At 43.1% G+C, this 21,916-nt stretch overlaps 1 protein-coding gene across 1 annotated transcript; it reads right to left on the bottom strand.

Annotated features, from left to right (window-relative positions):
* Window positions 1-50: 50 nt before the first annotated feature.
* SLC35F6 (solute carrier family 35 member F6) lies at window positions 51-19,900 on the bottom strand. The gene is made up of 6 exons (XM_001380247.5): window positions 19,538-19,900; window positions 4,653-4,725; window positions 4,045-4,216; window positions 3,275-3,487; window positions 1,838-1,948; window positions 51-962 (listed from the first exon to the last, which is right to left on the bottom strand). Exons 1-6 carry the CDS (start codon window positions 19,612-19,614, stop codon window positions 493-495), a joined length of 1,116 nt encoding a protein of 371 aa, XP_001380284.1. The 5' UTR covers window positions 19,615-19,900; the 3' UTR covers window positions 51-492.
* Window positions 19,901-21,916: the final 2,016 nt, after the last annotated feature.

Here is a 21,916-nt window from a genome sequence, read left to right as displayed (position 1 = left end):
ATGACCCCACAGTGCACTTGTCTGAGAAAATACACAGGCTTAAGTAAGACTGGTTCTGAAGTGGTTTTTTTTTTAGAAAACTAAATCTGATTCATGATTTAGGGGAAATGATTAACATTCTATTTGGATTTGTAATCTGGCAAATCAGTACAATTCAGGTGCCTGGTTCAGTCTAAGTCCTCACTCTACATAACGAGGCTGGAGACATACACAGGGGAGCACAGCCCTTGTCCTGGGTCTCTGGGTCCTCTCTGGTCTTTTAAGGTATGTCCTGGACCCAAGGAAGCTGTAAAACACTGTCAGAGGAGACCTAGGAGGTTTCCACGTCTGGGGCACATCCAGTGTCCTCCTGAAGGAGAAGGCAACGAGGTGGGAGAAAGGCCCTTAGACACCCTATGTCCCAGGTTCCTCCACAGGATCCTAGGGATCTCAGTCCTCCAGGAAAAGGAACCTAAAATGCACAGTTCAGTCCATGGCAGGCCTGGCACACAGTCAGCTGTCCTCATTGATGGGGGTATGGTTGCCCTCGAGCAGCCTTTCCCGCTCCTGCTCCTCCCCTGGGGGCTGACACCAGGGCAAACGGGCCAGCAGGGGCTGGTGCAGCCCATTGTAGAGAGCTGTGCCCAACAGGAGGATGAAGAAACCTAGGATCTGCAGTGGGTGGAAAGTCTCCCAGCCTAGGGCCAGGCTGAGGGCCCAGATGACCACAGTACGAAGGCTGTCCAGTACCATGCGGGTGGTGGCACTCATTTCCTTGGTAACACTGATGCCAGCAAAGTTGAAGAAAGCGATGCTGCTGATGTTGCCTAGCAGAGCCACGATGATCAGCGGCTGCCTTCCCATCTGGCAGAAGGCGTCCAGGGCATCTTCTAGCACCCCCCGGGGGTTCCCACTGAAGGAGCCAGTAGGGATGTAGTACATGGGCACCAGCAACAAGGTGAGGATGACAAAGCCAAAGAACCCTGAGGAGGAACAAGGCAAAGGAATGAGAGATTTCACAGACTGCGCCGAGTCCTCAAACTCCACATACACACAAAGACACTTGGGATTTTGCACTAAATCACTCTCTGGGAAAGCCTGTGGTTTTAGGTCTCAAACCCCTCAGATACACTCCTTTCTTTCCACTTTCACTACATCTGTTCTCATCATTTTCCACTTGGTTCATAATAGCTTTATTACTGCTGCCAGTGTTCCCCCTCACTGTGATTCATGTTGCACCCCTCACCCAGATAAGTTCCTTAAGTACCATTTTGTTTATTCCATTCCCTGGATCAAAGATCTTCTGTGGCTCCCCAGTCCCTACAGAATAAAGTTTAAGTTTGACATAATTTCTATATTCTGAATACAATCTGCCCTCTTAACCTCATTTCCTATTACTCCCCTATACAAGAACCATCTGGAGCACTCAATGATCCCTTGATAGGCATAGTAGAGATGCTTTGCTTAGGATATTCCCCTTTCCTATAAGATACCATTTTTTTTATCTATAAAAACTCAACACATTTCTCAAGGTCTGATCCCATGCCACTTCCTTTACGGGAGTCCTTGAGCACTCACTAGATGAAGGTGGTCCTTGCCTATTTACCTGTGTTACAAGAGCAAGAGTCTGTGTTTTGGGTGTCTCCATCCTCTACACAGTAGTTTGGTGTCTGATACCTGGCAGATGCTCAATGTACACAGGAGTTGAGAAGGATGCAGTGCAGTGTATGAGGACCACCATTCTCTGGGCACCTCACCTCATTTCTGTGCCCTCCTTACCATGTTCCTTTGTGCTCTCCCGTATCTCACCCTGAGCTCTTTTTGCCCCCCATCCCGCTCCCTCTCCCCACCCACGCACCTTCAGTGCCCACAGCCCGAAGAGGGTGCACATTGTGCTTGTAGACAAATTTTTCCTCCAGCACCATCTGGATGGAGACAATCACCTGGGCCATGATGATCAGTAGGTCCCCTGTAGGGAGGGAGGCCAGAGAAAGGTAAAGGTTTCAGAGGCCACGGCAGGGAGGGAGGGAGGGAAAAGGTGAGCAGAAGATGGTTAACTGTGGCTTATATGACACTCCTGGTGAAGGATTAGGACTTTAGACTATTTAAGTATCATTTCTTAAAATTGATACTCTGTGAATGAAGAATTGTCCAGAGTATATCATTGAAATGGAATGTAAAAAAGATAAATAGGAATGCAAAGCATTCCACAAGGATGGGAGGCAGCATGTCAGAATGCACAGAGCCAGATCCAAGGTGTCTTAGTGGAAGGAAAGCCAGGGAGGACCTGGGTTTGAATCTGGTCTCAAGACACATCTTAGTTGTGTGACCCTTAACTTCAATTCACTTAACTCCAATTGCCTAGCACTTGCCCTTCTGTCTTAAGGGTTGTTACTAGGACAGAAAGTAAAGGTTTAAAAATAACAGTAACAAAACAACAACAACAACAGAAGGGCCAGGGTGGGCAGCAGGGGCCCTGTGACTGTGGGCAAGTCTCTTTAGCTTTCATATAGTGTCATAGACAAGCCTCTGAGACTTTAACTGGTAAAGGGAGTTCCATCACTGGGAGTTCAGTACCTCAATGCAATGACAGGTGGAGACCAAAGAAAAGACACAAGGAAATATGGAAGTCTTCAATGAAGACAGGCAAGACAAGCTGAGAACATTCAGAACAGTGTTCATACTGACTTACATAAATGGAAAAATTAAAGAAAAGAAATAAACAAGAAGCAGCCGGACTCTGGAGGGACTTGGAAGGGACCACAAGGCTAAAATAGTTTGGGTTCTGCTAATTTGGCTGGTCCTAATATTTTGTTCCTTACTTAGTGTGTTTGTTTGCCATAGTTTTCAGCTCTTAAGTTTATAATAAAACATTTAAAATATATTAAAACATCCATAATTTTTTGCTTTAAAAACAAAAAACCCCAAGTACCACCTTTGGGGAGGGGGGAGGGTTCTGAAGAGGAAAAAGATAGGCAGGGCTGGCCTCTTGATTACAGAGCAGGCTGGAGCCAGGTAAACATCCAAGGACTCAGCTGAGCACCTGTACCCACTTCAGGTGCCCGGTCTACATGCCTGCTGCTCTGCTGGCTGCCTTGTGGTTCCTTCTCTCGGCACTCAAACTTACCTCTTCCCCTTCGCTCATTCGCTCCCAGCTGCACCTGAACCTGCCCTATCCCTTGAAAGCCCAGCTGTGGCTGGGTGTTGGGTACAGCAGGCTCTTCTTGCTCATGGCAGTTGAGTTCCTGGGGACTGCCCAGTCCTAGAAGGGTCAGCTCCCTACTGTTCAACATACCTGTGATTACATCGCTGAGCTTATGTTGATCATCGTGCTTGCTTGTGAGGTCAGCCAGGCCCACAACCACCAAACCAGCAATTGTGGCAATGATGCCCACCCATTGGCTTGGCCGCAGCTTCCGTCCCAGGAAAGCGACAGAGAGAAGACCTGTGAAGATGATCACAGCCCCACGAAGCATCTGGAAGCTGGAGGCGCTTGTCATGTTCAGGGCTACACAGAAGAGGAGAATTCAGTATGATTCAACAAACATTTAGTAAGAATATGCTCATGGGGAGATACTGAATTGAGATGAGACATAGTCCCATCCTTGGGGAACAGGAGGTCTAGTCATGATAACAGCTGATATTTTTATGGTGCTTTTGAGTTTACGAAAGCACTTGTGACAGGGCAGTGAGACTTCCAAGCCAAGTGTTATGGCAAGGTGTAAGAGGGGAGAAGCGTTGTTCCTGAATTAGGGAAAGTACTGTGGAGGTGACATTTACGTTGGGTTTAAAAGAATGAGGAGAAATTCAATGGGTAGAGGAGAAGAGGATATACAGGGCACAAGCAATCCTATAAGCAAAGGTCAGGAGGTAGGAAAGCATAGGGTATAGAAAGGAGGTCATAGAGAGTAATCTAGTTTGGTTGGAAGATGGAAAAGAGAATGAGCAAACAGCAAAGGTGGGAGGAAGGCTCCTGCTTTGAATCTCTGATGATGAGATCCCATACCCTCCCACCCTGCCATACCTCAAACAGCTGATTCTTGCCCAGGGGATTTTGCCACTCACCCACATACATGATGCTAGTCCCAGTCATGTCACAAAGGGCAGGTGGCAAGAAGAGGAGTGCATTGAATGGCTGCTGGGGTTCCACACTAGAGTCTGTGCTCCTCCAAATTCTGCAGTGAAGTAAGTAGAAGGCTGCCAGGCAGGAAAACTCCCCCAGGAACATGCCCACTGCCTGGAATGAATACAATCACAGACTCTTAGAGCTGGGAGGAACACCAGAGGCCATCGGATCCAACCTGCTTATCTTAATGTCCCAGTGAGGGCACTGACTCCCCAGGGCTCAGGGATGATTCGCTTTCTCCATTCATCTCTGAGGTTGAGACCCTTCTTCTTTCAATGTGCCCATTATTGGCCAGGATTAGCTGGCACCCCTCCTATCCTGTGTATCTCTACATGGGTAGGAGCATGGAGGAAAAGAACCACCAGGAATCTTTTTTGAGTCAGGCCTGACTCAGACCTCAGCTTCTAGAAAAGTAAGAGAAAGTTCTGTGGCTGTGGTCTGGGAGAAGTGAACTTTCAAGGTCTGGGTGCTGGGGGAAGAAGCCTGAGGGCTCAAAGCCACATGGGATATAGAGGGCTGGAGGGAAAATGGGGTTGGGAGAGGATACCTGGAGGAAAGGGTGCTGGAAGAGGTGGGCCTGGCTTCCTCCACAGCCCTCACTCATAAAGTTGTCAGCCCATCTGTAAGACAGAAGAATGGCATTAATTGGTGAGACTGCTTTGTTCCTCATTCAACCCAATTCAATAAAGATGCATTAAGTACTTAATTGTCCACTCAGTCTGCCATTATGGATCAGACAGTTGAGGAGGTAACACAGGTAGGACTGCCACTAATATCCCATATTTTTGTGCACTTTGAGATGTGCAAAGTGCTTGACATGTTTCTTTTGAGCCTTCTGACAATTCTGTGAGGTATTAGTTTTACTTTACAAAAAAGGAAACTGAGGCTCACAATTCCTTGTGCAGCTCCCACAGTGTCAGAGGCAGAATTCAAACTCTTTTTTTCCTGTTCTCAGGCCAGCATTCTACCTAGTCACAAGGCTTCATGGCCTATGATACAGTACAAAATAAGACATGAGTTCTTGCTAGGGAGTTTTTGGTGAAATGCTTAGCAAGGCTGATGATAAATTACACAAGCACTTTGTAGCTGAAAGATGATTCTGTTTGGTCCTCACATCAGCCCCGTGAGGTAGGCAGGGCAAAGATCACCCCCATTTTATAAGCCCTTCCCCAAGCTGCACAGCTGATAAGAGAAGCCAGGACTGGAACTCTGGTCTTGTCCAACTAAAGCCTTGTCCTGCCTCGTCCTAGCCTTCCTGAGGACACCAGGGTCCTCTGAAAATCCTCTGGCACTGGGGCTGTGCCACACACCATGGCACATGATCTAGCTACTTTACTGGCTTGCTTTTTTGGCTACAACTTTGGGCACTGTCTCAAGAAGTATCGTCTCAAAAAGAAATGGTTGTTTGCTCTTGAGAGTAAGGACTGTGTCTTCTGGCCCTTTGAACCATGGCACTGAGCATAGCTGTGGACACAGCAGTCAATTAGAGGAATTAGCACCTAGGAGCTGGCTTTGGCAAAGCCCACTCAGCTACTACCTGGGCATGGCTAGCTCAAAGGCATTACTCCCCTGGGACTCAGGTCAAAAAGAAGGCAAAGAGGCTAAGGGCCAGTGACTAGAGGTCTGGGTCAGATGAAATGGTAGATTTCTGAGGAAGCTTCTGCACTGGAGAGGGTTGGGCAGATCCTGGGGACAATAACAGAGATAATGGAAGTATGGCTGCAGTTAGGGAGACCTGGGGTCAAATCTTTTCTCAGACACCAAGCTAATGTGATCCTGCGCAAGAACCTGTAAACCTTAAAATTTCTTAGACTTATGAATGTTGGAAATTTCACCATTGGGAAATTTCATACTTGGAAAAAATTTCCTACTGATAGTAGGAACTCTATTGGAATGTGAAACCCCTTGGCATGGGAGGATCCTTCTCCTCCCTACTTAAGATTACTTTAGGACAGAAACCTTTTGCTAAACAATGGAAAGGGTTTTGACCTATGCTTAAGCATAGAACAGGAAGTTCTTTGAGTCATGATTGATTTTAGAATTGATACAATAGAGATACTTGGAATGACAGAACCAGGTCTTGGAACTTACAATCTCCACCCTACTCAGTCTAACAGGGTTTAGGAAGGGCTATAGCATAGATCAAGATTTAATTATTTGAGAATATGACCTACAACAGACATGTGCAAAGGAAACAGACCTCTGGGCGGTCCTGGGTTAAGCTAGAGTCACCATTGGCACAGGGGAGACATCGACAGTGATTGGTAGATGTGAGAACTGAGGGGAGGGGACTGAGATGGTTTCCTTAAAGATAGTGGGGTCTGAGGAGAGGAGAAGGAGGTTTTGCTCTGAGTGAGGTGGCTCTGAAGGAGGACTGAGGAGGTTGCTCTGTTGGAGGACCAGGAGAGAAGGCTGGCTCTGAAGGAGGAGAATTCTCTGGAAACATTTCTTGAAAGGAGGCTCTCTTGAAGGTGGAGCCTGAGGTTGGCATGAGAAGCCTTTCCTAGAGAGATCTTGGGTGAGTGATAAAACCAACTGACTGATTTATTCATTCTTATTCCTTTCTTACTTTCTCTCTTTTTCTATTGATTAATCAGTGTATTATAAATTAAATTTCTCTATAAAACCCAGTTGGCTTGGGCATATTCATAAATTGGGAATATATTTCCTGGCGACCATCTTATATTTATATAAAACCAAGACATAGTAGAAAACATATTTCAGCGGTCATAATAGATATATGTATTTCCCTTGCTCCCAAACATTTTAATTATCACAGTTTATGGCTCCCACTCTCTTATCTACAACTAATTAACACTCAAAACTATTTTAGATCTAACAAACCTCAGTTTCCTCTGTTGTAAAAAGGGGTTAATACAAGCACTCACCTCACAATGTTATTTTGAGGTTCAAATAAGATAATGTATAGATAGTGTTTTGTAAGCCTAAAGTGCTATATTATTAGAAGTAGAAAGAAGCTTAGAGATCATCTAGTTCAGAAACAGAGAACTTGACAGCTAGAAGGGACTAATGTGGCCATCAAGGGCACCCAGGCCTGAAAGGAACCCCCGGCTCTAACTAAGCCAACAAGTGGCCATCTAGCTTCTGTGTGTGAAGACTTCCAGTGAGGGGACTCCACAACCTCTTTGGCCAGGCGGCACATTCCACTATGGAAAGAGACTGCATTGCTTCTTTCTACCTTCCATGAATTGCTGTGGAATCCCAAGGGTTCTGAGGGTTGGGGTCAAAGGGAATAAATCTAATCACTCCTCTACATGACAGCTTTTCAGATATTTGCAGATATTCTGTATGTCATTCAGAGGCTTTTCTTATTCAAGCTAAAAATTCCCAGTTCTTTCAACGTGTCCTTGGGTGACATGAGAGTCTTTCCTGGTGGCCTTTCTCTGGATACTACCCATTTGATCAGTGTCCTTCTTAAGCCATGGTGTTCAGAATTCCAGAAGAGGTCCTCTGAGAGCAGAGCACAGTAGGGCTATCGCCTTCACATTCCCGGAACGTAAAGACCTTTTTAATATAGGTTAAGACTGCATTAGCTTTTTGGACTGCCACATCACACTGTGGTCTCATATCATGCTTCTTGTCTAGCAAAACCTCCAGATGTTTTCTATTACAATCATAGTCCTTTCTTGTTTTATACTTGCGAAGCCAACTTCTTGTTCCATTTATCCCTGCTGAAGTTCATGTAAGTAGATTCAGCCTCATACATTAGCCAGCAGAGGTCCTTCTGGATCCTGACTTCATCCAGTGTATTTGCTCTCCTTCTCTGCTTTTTTGTCAACTGTAAATCTGATAAGCATATCATAAAATGCCATTATGCAAGGTCCTGGGACAAATACTGGAGTATCTTGGGCTATTCCACTGGAGATCTAACTCAGTGACATGGAACCATTAAAGATTGTTCGGAAGCCATCTGATAAAATTGTCTAATTCATACCTCTTCATTGTCTTCATAAAAACAGTAGAGGATACTTTATCAAAAGCTTTGCTAAAATTGAGATAGATCATATTCATAGTACTGTCCTCTTCTACCAGTTTAAGAATATTGCCCCTCCCTCCCCCAAGGAAGTGAGGTTAGCTTGGCATGACTCACCCTTGATGAAACCAAGCTAGCTCTGTGGGATCATTATTTCCCTTTCATTTACCAACCACCCCTTTAATGATACATTCTGGACATTTTCTAGTAATCTGCGCCAAATTCACTGACCTAGAGACAGAGTATAGACTTTGCCTTTCCTCTTTAAAAACCAGTTCATTTGCCTCTTGTTTTATGGGATCTTTCCAATATCATGCACAATGGCTCAGACAAGTATAGCCAGAGGACCCTAGGATGTAGCTCACCTGGGCCAACTGATTTGACTTCCTCAAGGGTAGATCTATGCCCTTTTACTATTCCCTTACTTGTCTTGGGTCTCCAACTTCCCATTCCTCACATTCTTGTCCTTTCATTTCCAGTAAAAGGCTATCTTCCTTTGTAGAGAAAAGAGAAACAAACCAAGAATCAGTCAGGTTTGCTTCCTCTGTTGTTAGTGATCCCATCCACCTAAAGCAAAGGTTGCTCTCCTTCTCTGATCACCAATATAAATGAAATTAGAAATACTTTGCAAGGGGGCAGCTAGGTGGCTCAGTGTATTAAGAGCTAGGCCTAAAGATGGGAGGTCCTGAGTTCAAATTTGACCTGACACTTTCTGTGTGATCTTGGGCAAGTCACTTAACCCCTACTGCCTAGTCCTTATTATTCTGCTTTGAAACTACACAGTAATGATTCTAAGACAGAAGGCAAGGGTTTCAAAAAATTCTTTGCAAACATAATGTAATATGCACTACTATCATTTCTATTATTACTATTAGATCAGTTAGAAGAAAATCAGAATAATTTTCAAGATATGCCATTCATTACCTTCAAATACAGACTATGTAATTAAATTACTAACAAAGGACTATCACAGAGATTCCTTGAGCTGGCATTAAAAACATCTATAAAGCATTTATAATGAGCATATTAATTATATGCAAATAAGTGCTTGAAAATGTTCTCTGAATAGAGTTAGGCATATTTCCTCTGAAATTTCATTTCTAGATTATAATTCCTTAGACAAACCTTTCTTCAGATAAAAAAGTCAAAGCCCAACTGTCACAATTACCTTGAATTTTCAATAAGAGCAACTGTATATTTCTCTGCTTGTCATAAGAAGCAGTTCTATAACTATGGATAAATTATTTTTTAAAGAAATCATTCTAGGAGGAATCATTTTGCATTTACATCAAAGACACTTCAGAAAACATAACCATACCCTTTCCCTCTTTCTTTCTCAATATATTTGGGTTTGTTTCACTTGGAAAAACAAATCCACTCAAGTGAACTTTTGTGGTAATAGTGAGCAGTAGTGGGTCAGTGCCTAGTGGAATGTGTTATACTAAGGTGATAAGATACTAGGATCAGATTGTGTTGTAGCTGCTTTGCTAGAAAGAGTGTAAGAATAATCACTTGTTTTTCTTTCTTTGATGTTTTCTCAGCAACTTGGGTGACAGCGATGACAATAAAAGAGGGGACAGAAATGATACAGAATGAATCTTCTAGAACATACAGTTCCAGAAAGATCTCCTGGTCACAATTTGCTACAGACTATGGCCCAAGAGGCAGAAATTGAAAGTTTTGGGGCAAAGATAGTTTATCCCTGATCATTTTAAAAATTCTTTCTAATTTCTGAAGTTATACAGCAAAATGACCAATTATAGAAAAATGTAAATTCATCCTTTGTACATATCTTTTAAAAATCCAAATGGGTTGGGGAGTTCCCTGGACCTCTACACCAATCTCTTTGGATAAATCCCTCCCCACTAGAATTATTTCTCTTTGTGGTGTTATTATCTTCTATCATTCCTTGAGGGTTGATTTCCTCTGAAGCATTTTGCTCTGTGGGATCCTATCTAGCTTTCCTTTGAAAATAATTTCCCTCAAATTGAGGGTGTGTATGTTGGATTAGTGTCCAGATTTCTTCTCCTTCTCTATCACAAATTCTGTGACAGAGTCTCTCAGGAGTCTATAATTCCCACACTAGCAACCAGGCCCTCTCTGTTGAGTGAGAATCAGACCGAGAGCACAATTTTCCCTTGTAGGTTCCTCCACCTTTTGAAGAATTTAGTTTTCAATAAAGCAAGTCAAGAAATTATTAGTTATTCTGCTAGTGGCAGAGAGAATTATAGCTAATGCCTGGGTAATCAAAAGCTTCACAGCTTTCCCTTTACCTTCCATCACTAACTATCATGCCTCTGTGTCATGTGTCTGATTGTTTCTCAAACTAATCTGTTTCCTTTCTATTCAGGTGATCTGTAGTGTAGTATACTCCAATGACAATAAACTGAGTCCAACCCCCTCATTTCATACAGGAGGGAACTGAATCCTAGAGAGAAGACCCAAACTCACAAAGGGAATCTCACAGCGGGGCCTATAAGCCACGGACTAGTCTTTGCTATAGGGTCCCATGCTCAACAAACGAGTCTTTGGCCTTCTGGCTCTTGGCTCCTCTGACCGGGGAGAAAAGGGAAATGGGTCTAAATCACAGATCAACCAAAAATGTCACTTGGCAGGTTGCACGGAACAAGCCCTAGCCTGTTTCTGGCTCTGCTGACAAAAAAACAAAACACAAGAGGTTTCTGAGTGTAACCCTTTGTCAGCCCCAACTTCCTAAATAACCCCTGGAAGGGTCTTTCAAGGATCATCAGGGCAATGAGGGGCAGGATGGAAAAGCAGGCCTCCTGCCTACCTCATTCTCTTGTCTGCCCCGCCTTTCCTCCAGACTTGAGTATCTGTTGGGATAGAACAGAGGAGGTGCCTTAAGATTCCACACTTTCCTGTGGCAGGGGATAGGGTGCTCAGGACCATGCCTGGCTCTAAGACAGAAGCTGGGAAGCCCCATCACCATGACCAGCTAGGGCCCTGCAGGGTATTCCCTGGTATTTTTCCAGTACTCATGCTGACTATCTCCCATGAAGATTTGCCTGGACTAGCCAGAAACTGAGATGGATATTCTGGCAATATTCCTGGGGCAGGGAAATGGGATCCCTTTGTATCAGCTACTAAGATGTAGGCTCTGGCCTCCTGAGGGAATGGGTGTCAGCTGGGTGTGCCGCTCCACTGAACAGTTTTTAGTTTTCAGTTACGACAATTAAAGCCAAACCAAATGTTTCTGGGAGGTGTTTCTCCTTAATTATTACACCACTGAGGCAGAGGATCCCACAAAGCTCCATGCAATAGAAAAAGCACCGATCTTTGAATTAGAAGACTTTGTTTCAAGTCCTAGCTTGGACACCAGCTAAATGACCCTGGATAGATTATTTAACCTTTGCCTCACTTTCCTCATAACCCTTGCTATGTTGTAAGATTCTTGCAAGTAAAGTACTCTGTAAATCTTAATGCTATAGTAATGTAAGTTACTAATAATTATAATTATGAATAATAATGTTGGGATTTGAGAGACTTTAGGAGCTAGTACAATCCCTCCAATTTATAGATATAGAAACTGAGGTCCATGGAAGTTGTGATATTCATGTCTAAGTCTGATGCCAAGTTTAATAATGTTAATATTAAATATTTTAACAGAAAACAACAAAGTTAAGTATCCAGATCTTGAAACTAATATGCCCAAGGCCTCCCTCTGGCTCTTTTCTGGGATCTTCTTTGGCTTCCACATTCCCAATCCTGGCATGGGAGTCTCCTGGTAAATTTGGGGTTGCTTGCAAATCCAGCCATGGAGCCCCAAACATGACTGACATTTTTGTTCTTGAGCATAGGATCATAAATCTAGAATAGTTCTCATAGGTTATCTAATACAACCTTCTTGTTTTACAAAGAAAAGGGGCTCCCCAACCCCCATCCTGGTAGTAAGTGGCAGAGTCAGATATAAATCCACATTCTCTTACTTCAAATATACTCACTATAAGAGCAATATCGTGGAATGATCAACTGGGATAGACTTAGCTACTCTCAGGAAAATAATGATCCAGGATAGTTTGGAGAGACTTATAGCAAAGAACATTATCCACCTCCAGAGAAAGAACTGTGGGAGTCAGAATGCAGATGAAAGCACACGATTTTTCAATTGTTTGAGTTTGTTTTGGGGTTTTGGTTTCATAAGATCACTCACAAAAATGAAAAATATGGAAATATGTTTGCCTAGACTGAATTGCCTATCAGCAGTGAGATGGGGAAGGAAGGAGCCAATTTGGATCATATAACTTTGGAAAACTCATGTGGAAATTTGTTATATATAACTGATAAAAAAAGAAAAAATATATAAAAATATATATATATATATATACACACACTCAAATGATTTGCTATGGTCCTTCCATTACATGAGGTTATACCTTCACCCCAATTTCAGAGACACACGGGTCCTGAGAGCAGAATCAAATTGGTATGGGCATTAGCCCTATGAGTGGCAGCAATCCTAGGCTAAATATCTTGCTTCCGTCCACTGCTACTTACTTCATGGTTATAGTATATTAGACTTGGAAGGACCCTCAGAAGTCATCTAGTTCAATTTTGTTAGAGAAATAAACTGAAGTCCACAAAAGGGGAGTGACTTGGTCACACAGAATGTCAGGAGCAGAAGCCATGTTTAAATCTAGTTCTGCACAAATGCCCAGGGGCAGCTCAGTGGCAGTAGTGGATAGAGGACTAGGCCTGGAGTAAGGGAGACTAATATTCCCAAGTTCAAATTGGGATTCAAAAGACACTTTCGAGCTGTGTGTCCTTCTTTGCCTCAGTTTCTTCATATGCCAAATGAGCTGGAGAAGGAAATGGCAAACCACTTGAGGATCTTTGCCAAGAAAACTTTAAATAGGGTCACAAAGAGCAGGAGGTGACTAAAAACAAATGAACACAAGATACCCAACTTCCAGCTGAGGCTGGGCAGCTGCCCACCCCCTCTCCCTTCCCCTGGCAGTTTCTGTATGGGATAATGGGTTAGAAGGAGTTTCTGGTTGGGCAGAGCAGCCTCTGAGCAGGAGGATCTGTATTATATACTAAGAGGTGGGGTAGTAGCAAGAAGGTTAAATTTAAGAGTCAAGAGAGGCTAGGGTTCAGATCCAGGCCCTGACATCTGTATAGGCAAGTCACACTGCTTTAATTGTAAAATTAGGATGATAATATTATATAGTGCTTGTTTTGTTGACCAAATAAGATGATAATGTAAAATGTTTCACATTTTAATGCTAAAAAACATCTGCTATTATTATTATCATCGTTGACTCCAAAGAGCTGGCAAGGTCCTGCCCCTTGTAGAAGTCCTATACATGGTAGAAGAGACTGACTCCCTGGGGAAGCAGCCAGAAATAGCAGTGATCCCTGGTAGGACACCAAGGTAGTAAGGCAGAGAGAGCTCAGATGGCCACTTCCCTAGGCTTGGTTCCTCTGAAAATGTTGGGATGGTATTGGTTTGGGTGGTTGGGGAAGGGAGGGAGAGGCAAATGACTCACTATGATCTAGTCATTGAGGATCTGAGATCTGAGGGACCTCAGCTGAGGACACCAGGCCACTTCCTTTCATTTTAATCTGGGACCCACTCTCCTTTTCTCCTGCTTTAAAGGCCACAGTAAAAAGATAATAGATCTAGAGTTGAAAGGGATGGCAGAGGCCAGGAAGTCCAACATTCTCATATTATAGATGAGGAAACTGAAGCTCAGGCCGGTTAAATGACTTGTCAATAGTAGCAGAGAGAGTAAGCATCTATGGCACAAGCCTTAACTCTTAACTTCTCCCAGGGAAATGATCTTTTTCCTCTCCTGTAGCTTAATACAGGAATATATTTCATTCCCTCCCTTCCCTTCAGGAACTAACCTCCCTGACTTTTTGCAGAATGAAAGTGGCTTTTGCACTCCTTCCCCTCTTCCCTCCAGACCAGGATCAGCTTAGGGAAGATGAGCAGAGAGTTTGGGGCAGGATAGGTGAATTCAAGAATCACCAGCATGGCAATGGTAATTAAATCCATGGAAGCTGAGATCACCAAGTGTAGTATGGGAAGAAAAGAGGGCCCAGGACAGAATCCCAAGGGATACCTATAGTTAGAGGGGTGATCTGGAAGAGAATCTAGCAAGGGATCCTGAGAAGTGGGAGGAGAATCAGGAAAGAATGTGTCCTGAAAGCCTAGAGAGAAGAGAATATCAAGGAGGAAAGTGTGATCAATAATGTCAAAGCTTACAGAGAGATCAAGGAGAATGAAGATTATTAAGCCAAGGCCATTGGATTCAATAACTTTAGAGAGTGATTTCAGTAGAAGCCAGTTGTTAGAGGTTAAGAAGTCTGAGAGAGAGAAGTACCTGTTGTAGATGTGCATTTCAAGGAGTTTAGCTACAAAGGGCAGAAGAAAAGAATGATAGTTAGAAAGGATAAAGTGAGGATTCTTTCAGGATGGAGTGCTACGGGCATATTTGTAGGCTTACCATCTAATGGGAGAGCCATCATACAAAGAAATATCTACAATGCAAGTTATTTTGAGAATAAATAGGAAAGAATGAACAGATAGAAGGCACTGAAATTAAGAAGAGCTGGATAAGGCTTCCTATAGAAAGATTTTAGTTGGAATTTAAAGGAAGCCCAGGAGATCAGTAGTCAGAGCAGAGGAGGGAAAACATTCTAAGCATGGAGACAGCCAGATAGAATGTGTGGAACTGAGAGATGGGGTGTCTTGTTGAAAACAGCCAAGAAGCTAACGTCATTGGATCAAATAGTATATGTTGGGGATTGAGGGATAAGAAAACTGGGAAGGTAGGAGGGGAGTTAGTTATGAAGGACTTTAAATGCCAAACAAAGCATGGTATATTTGGTCTGAGAAGCAATAGGAAGATGCTAGATTTTTATTGAATAGGAGGTAAAATAATCAGGCATGCATTTTAGGAAAATCATGACTGGAGGGTGTGGGGAAAGACTCGAGGAAGGCAGACTCACAAGCAGACTATTGGAATAATCTAGGTGTAAGCTAATAAGGGCCTGCTCTAGGGTGGTGGCAGTATCAGAAGAGTGAAGGGGGGAAATCTGACAAAGAACACAAATGAAAACTAATGTTCCCTAACTGGTGGTTTAATAGAAAGAGGCCTGCTTTTGGAGCAGGTGACCTAGATCAATTACCAGGCTCTGCTGCTTACTAGCTGAAATCCTAAGCCAGAACCTTTTTGCTCCCCCATGGTCTTGTTCATCTTCCCCTCTCTGCTCATCTCCAATCTGGTATATCCAACTACTTTCCAGATATTTTGAACTGGATGTCCATTGTCAAATTTCTCCCCTTCTCTCTTCTGATATTGCCACCACTCTAGAGCAGGCCCTTATCAGCTCACACCTAGATTATTCCAATAGTCTGCTTGTGAGTCTGACTATCGTTTACCTCTGTTTTCTCTCTCCTGTCCTTAGCAGTACCAGGCAAATAATAGGTGCTGAATAAATGTTTAAAGATTTATTGATTTATCTGTCAAATGAGAGGATTAGATTAGATGATCAGCAAGGTCCTAGCAAACTCTGACATTCTTTGAGTCTGTGGTGCTTCAATTCTCTTTCATCTTTTTGGGCTGAGTCACTGAGACCTCACTGCTAGGGTTAGATTTGGGGAAGGAAAGAAAGTTCTTTTCAAGAGAATGGAACCTTATTTAGGACAGGCTCTGCCAGTACTTTGGCCAGTGGCCTGGGGGCTCGGCCTTTGGTCTGGTATTTATTGGGCTGGTATTGTGACACAGGTAGAGCCCAAGGGCTCTAGCCCTAGAGAAGATAGAGGGGCTAAAGCTATTTGAGAGATATACTGATCTAGCAGAAGTTAAATGGATTCATTTACCCAAAAATGTGGTTGTGAGATAGCTCAGATATATTGAAAACATGGCCCACAGTACTACTAAGTGTGGGCCAAACTTGATTAAAATGTCTATTAAAATGAATAAAACAAAAAAGAATACAAGAAAACATATATAATATTAATATGTAGTTTTCAAAGTCAATAGGTGACCTGTAGGAATTCTTTTTTTTAAAAATCCATTTATTTATTTAATTAATTTACAATATTTTTCCAGGGTTACATGATTCATGTTCTTTCCCTCCCCCCTCCCTCCTCCCCGAGCCAATGAACAATTCCATTGGGTTTTACAGCTATCATTGTTCAAAACCTATTCTCATATTACTACTATTTGCACTAGAGTGATCATTTAAAGTCAACATCCCCAATCATAGCCCCATTAAACCATATCATCAATCATTAGGAATCCTTATATATGCTTTAGTGAGTCTCATTTCTATTTGACCCCACCAGTATAGATGAAAGAGCATGGAACTTGGAATAAGAAGCCCAGTCCAGTTCCAGCTCTTCTCTTCACTGGGTGTGTGTGACCATAGGTAAATCCTTTCCCCTCAGATATGCTGCTTATTCTCTGTGCGACCTTGGACAATCATTTCACCTCTATGCACCTCGGTTTCCTTATCTGTAAAATGAAGGAGTAAGACTAGCAGCATGAGGTCCTTCCAGCTCTAGGATCCTAGGAACCTATTGGAGCCTCAATTGCTTCTTCTGTAAAACTGGGCTGACAATTACCTGCACTAGCTAAATAAGTTACTGAGTTGTGTGGAGGAACTCCTCTTTGGGCAAGTGACACAAAAAGGGAACCAATCAGACACTCAAAAGGAAGCCACATGGCCTGGGATCCTGAGACCCAGCCAAAAGGAATGAAGTTGTAGGTTTTGATTCTGGGGCCTCCTTCAGGGAGATAGGGGAATTAGAGAGTCATAAATTTAGAGATGGAAGGGGCCACAAAAACGATTTAGCTAAACTCCCATATTTTTACAGTCAAGGAAATGGAGGCTTAGGGAAGAGAAATAACTTATGGAAAGGCACAGAGAGACTTTGGGAAAATTGGTATTCAAACTCAGGTGCTGCATTTCCAAATCTAGTGTATTCTACCTCACTACGATGAACAGAGTAATTTGGGACCAACAGGTGAGAAGGACTTTCCAAGGGGAATTCTTCATAACTGCTAGTGAGGGGGACTCCCTGACATAGTAGGGTAGCAAGGGAAAAAGACAATCTGATGCTTTGGTCTAGAAAAGTAAATGTAGTAGACTCAGTCTCCAAATATAACTTGCTAGGAGACATGGCAAGAATTTGTTTCTGTTCCAAGTGGAGTAGGACGGTCTTAATTTTTTCTTTTATAGTTTCTGTTGAGTTGTCCCTAAAGAAATGGTTAATGGAGGCAGGTAGGTGGCTTAGTAGACTGAGAACCAGGCCTAGAGATGGGAGATCCTGAGTTCAAATATGACCTCAGATACTTCCTAGCTCTGTGACCCTGGGCAAGTCACTTGACCCCATTGTTCAGCCTTTATCACTCTTCTGCTTTATAACCAATACAGAGTAAGATGGAACTTAAGGGTTTAAAAAACATTTTTTTAACTGACTCAGAATGGGTCTGAGCCTCAACCAATTAAGACTCATGCCCACCTTCTCCCTACATTAAATTATTTGTATTACAGGCTGATTTTTTGTGCATCAACTATCAGGCTGGAAGCTCAAACTGCAATGTCAAACTCTTCCCCTGTCTTGGTCCTTGGAGTGTATTCATTCCGCCCACAATTTCTACTTGGCCTTGAAACCACTGTTCTGGTTTCACATCTTTGAACCAATCTCTCCTGTAGATGAGGGGGTATTGTAATAGAAAGAATACTGGACTAGGAGTTGGAAAGCTTGGGCTCTAATTCCAGGTCTGTTGCTTACTTAGGCCACTGAACTTTTCCAAACTTCAGTTTCTTTATCTGTAAGAGGAATAATCCTAGCCCTGCCTATACCACCAGGTAATTATGCAGATCAAATGAGATTACAGAAATGAGAACACTTTGAAAACTAAAAATGATGTTCATGAGAAGCATAATTATAACGTAAGATTCCTCACATCAGAAACCACTGGGGGGAGGATCAAAGGTCAGTCCTCCAGTTTGGGAAGCTAACTCTATACTAACTCAGCAGAGCTGACTGGTAGACAAAGAAGAAAATGACCTTCCCTTTTCTGTCGACAGGGATCTCCTTGCTTTCTACTAGACTACTCTCTTCTTATCTACAGCCTTTAGAAAGAGTTGGGATAGCCCAATGTAGATTACAAATAATTTAAAGCCTTAGCAATCCATGGCAAAGATAGTTAAGGGCACAGTTTTTTGTTTTTTTTTAAAGATCTCATCCACAGCACAAATGTTAAAGGATGATGAGGTACATACCCTTCAAAGGATCCTCAAATGGCCAGTGACAGGGAAAGAAAAGAATTCCAAAATACCTAATTTTTATGCCATGTGAAACCTTTTCTTTTCCTACAAACCAAGGCTGGCTATTCTCACCACCTAGAGAACAACAGTATTTACATTTTATTTGGAGCCTTAGCACCTATCACAAGTGTGGCATATAACAGATGCTTAACAAATGTTTGTAAAACTGAATTAGGCACTTATTACCTGTATGACTTTGGCCAAGTGATTCTCCCTCTCTGGGAATCAGTTTTCACCTCTTGAAAATGAGAGAAGTTGGACTATATCACCAATGTCTTTTCTAGGTTTAAACTTTTTGTGAGTTTAGCTAAAAACATAGACTTCACACAGAAGTAAGGTATTCCCCTCAACAAACCCTGAATTCACTTTTAGAAAGTACCCTCAATATCAAATCATCACCTCTTAGAAAGGCAAATCTTTCCACCAATACCCATGTTAGATGCAACTCAAGGCTCCAAAGGGCAAGGCACTTTTAAATGAGACCCTAGGAAACAATCTGTGCGGTGTGCCTGAAATATGAATAGGCCTTTTCTCAATATAGGATAGAGTTCTGAAACAAGTTGGAATTCCATTCAATAAGCATTTAGTCTTTGTAATATAAAGAGCAGTAAGTCAACAACAGGATGGAGGCTCCAGAGGTCATAACAAAAAGGCAGAGGGAGAGAAGGATAGAAGATACCTATTTTCCCAACAACCCTACAAGGTAGGTCATATTATTATCCCCATTTTACAACTGAAGAAACTGAGGCTGAGATTAATCTAGCTAGTGTTTGATGTCAAATCTGAATTCGGTTCTTTCTGACTCTAGGTCCAGTGGTTTATCCATTGTGTCCTCTAGCCGTCTCAGCTCATTTCCATGGAATTCAGGAACATCGAAAAGAGGGTTTATCAATCATCTTTTCCAACCCCCTAATTTTACAGATTAGAAAACTGGGGATCAGAGAGGAGAAGCGGGTTGCCCAAAATCGCAGGAGGCAGATGGGGGATTCGATCCTGGGTGCTCGGCCTCTCGTCAGGTTCACCCCGAAGATCTCGAGGCTGGCTGGATGCTTAGTCCCGTCCTCCCCGCGCCAGCCCCACCCAAGACCCCGGCGTGTCTCTGTGTGTGGGTCCCCTGTCCCCCAACTCACTTAGCCGAGAGGGTGTTGATGGAGCCAGTGATCAGCATGAGCCCGGCCAGGAACAGCTGGTACTTGGTCCACGCCATGGTCAGGCAGTGCAAAGGCGGCTGCCCTAATGCCGCCGCCGCCGCCGCCGCCGCCGCCGGGATACGCGTGACTCCGGGGACCCAAGGAGTAGGGGTAGGGGGCCCGGGGCTGGACTAGCAGAACTCGCTTTGCTTCCGGGCCGGCGATCACCTGACCCACAGCAGTCACCAGCGCCGGAGCCCCGCCCCCTACTTTATCCCCACCCAGAGGGCACGCGGTCCCGCGGAGTTGAGAGGGGTGGGACGTGGAGGGGAGGTTCCGTTCGTGTACTCTTGCTTACGCGCACGCGTAATCCAGTATTCACGGGCTCCCTGCTAAACCTTTCCCCACCCCTACGTGTCATTGGTCTCTTCGCCCGGCCATCTGAGCACGTGCTCTACACTCTTCCTTGCCTTTGTGAGCAGATGTGGGAATCTTTTCTCTTTTGGAAGGGCTACATGGTTCTGTGCTTATCTTCATCAGTCTATCAATCAATCAGACAAACAGCTAGCATTGATTATGGACCAAGAAGTGCAGTTTCTACTCTTACGCTGGCTTGATGCAAAATCCTGACAGGTAGAACGGGGAGTATTTATACCTATTTTATAGAAATTCTAGTATCAATCAATCAATAAACACTTATTAAGCTCCTACTATATGCCAGTTGTGCAGCCAGGTGGCAGAATGGACAGCGCACTGGACCTGAAGTCAAGAAGAGTCATCTTCCTGAATTCAAATCATGACCCTGGTCAAGTCACAACTTTTTTTGCTTCAGTTTCCTCAACTCCGAAATGAGCTGGAGGAGGAAATGGGAAACTACTTTAGTATCTTTGCCAAGAAAACTTCAAATGGGGTTCCAAAGAGTGTACTGAACAATAACAATGTGCAGGGTACTGTGCTAAGTGCCGGGGATGCAAAAAAAGAGGCAAAAGACCATTCCTGACTTAAAAGGAAGAGATGACATATGTACAAAGCAAGTTATGCCCAGGATTAATAGGACATAATTAAAAAGAGGGGAATGCACTGGAAGTAAGAGGGAATGGGGAAGTCTTCTTGTAGAAGGTGGGGTTTTGGTTGAGATTTAAAGGAAGCCAAGGGGGTCCTCCAGCAGAGTACCGGAGGGAGGAGGGAGATTGTTATTGTTATTTATTTGTTTTTGGCCTTAGGGGGCAAATTTTTATGGAATTGAACTGAGACAGGTAGAGGGTATAATGAATAAACCAGTGGACTGAGAGTCTGGAAGATCTGAGTTCAGATTTGACATCAATCACTTACCAGTTGTATTAACCTCAGCTTCAGTTTTTTCGACTGGAAAATGGAGATAATAATAGCATCTATCTTGTAGAGTTAGGAGGATCAAATGAGATATTTGTGAAGTGCTTAGCATACTGCTTAGGACATATTAGATGTTTTTAAAAATGCTCATTCCTTTCCCCCCAGGGTTTGTTGTGTCATTTTAAAGGTAAGGAAATTAAAGCCCAGAATGGTTTTGTGAATTGCCCGAAGTAGTACAGCACAATTTGAACCCAGTGTTTAGAATCTTAGTTAGAATCTTAGTCTTTAAAATCAAAGTTCTTTGTCTTATTAAAAAAATGTTGACTTATCAATTTTTCTTATTACACAATCATCCTTCAAGTCACTGCTACCCTACCCAATTCTCTCCGGGACAGGCTGAGTCAGCAAACTCCCAGTGTTCAAGTGACCTGTGATCTGTACCCCCCACCCCCCACCCCAAGTATGTGCAGAAAGAGAAGAGAGAGTGCAGAGAGGAAGAGAAACATGTGCCCATGTGTAGTTTCCTCACCACCAGGAACAGATGTTAATTTATGTTAGAAATATGTGGAAGAAGTACATGTGATGTGACATGATGTGAGAGGGCTAGTTCATAGACTATGACACATATCTAACAGTTGTCCTCTTGTCTTTTTTTTATTTAGTCATTTCTTTTTTTATTGTGCTTTTTCATTTTTTGTGACCCCTAATTAGGCTTTTCTTGGTAGAGATGCTGGAGCAGTTGCTATTTTCTTCCAGGTTTTAAAGATGAGGACCTGAGGCAAGCTGGGTTAAGTGACTTGCCTAGGGTCATACAACCTTAGCATCTGAGACTGAATTTGAACTCATGAAGTTAAGTTTTTCTTACTCTAGGCCTGGCACTCAATTTACTGCCCCACTTAGCTGCTCTGTGGTCCTTTTTCCTTCTATATTTCTCAACTGTGTTCCCTTTTTTTTCCCAATTACACAATACAGCTCTAAAATAGGCTCTCATTACTTCATGCATGACTAGATTGTAGGTAGGTCCCAATTAATGCAGTCTCCAGAAGT

This window comes from Monodelphis domestica, chromosome 1 (assembly GCF_027887165.1).
Source record: "Monodelphis domestica isolate mMonDom1 chromosome 1, mMonDom1.pri, whole genome shotgun sequence".
NCBI lineage: Eukaryota > Metazoa > Chordata > Mammalia > Didelphimorphia > Didelphidae > Monodelphis > Monodelphis domestica.
Note: the sequence above shows the minus strand (reverse complement) of the source record. Positions and strands in the feature narration are given on the sequence as shown.

Coding starts and splice junctions, on each gene's coding strand:
- SLC35F6 (XM_001380247.5), bottom strand. CDS start 19,614: ATGGCGTGGACCAAGTACCAGCTGTTCCTGGCCGGGCTCATGCTGATC. Junction 4,217..4,652: donor TCCAGCACCCTTTCCTCCAG/GTATCCTCTCCC, acceptor TATTCATTCCAG/GCAGTGGGCATGTTCCTGGG. Junction 1,949..3,274: donor GCTCAGCGATGTAATCACAG/GTATGTTGAACA, acceptor CCCTCCCTACAG/GGGACCTACTGATCATCATG.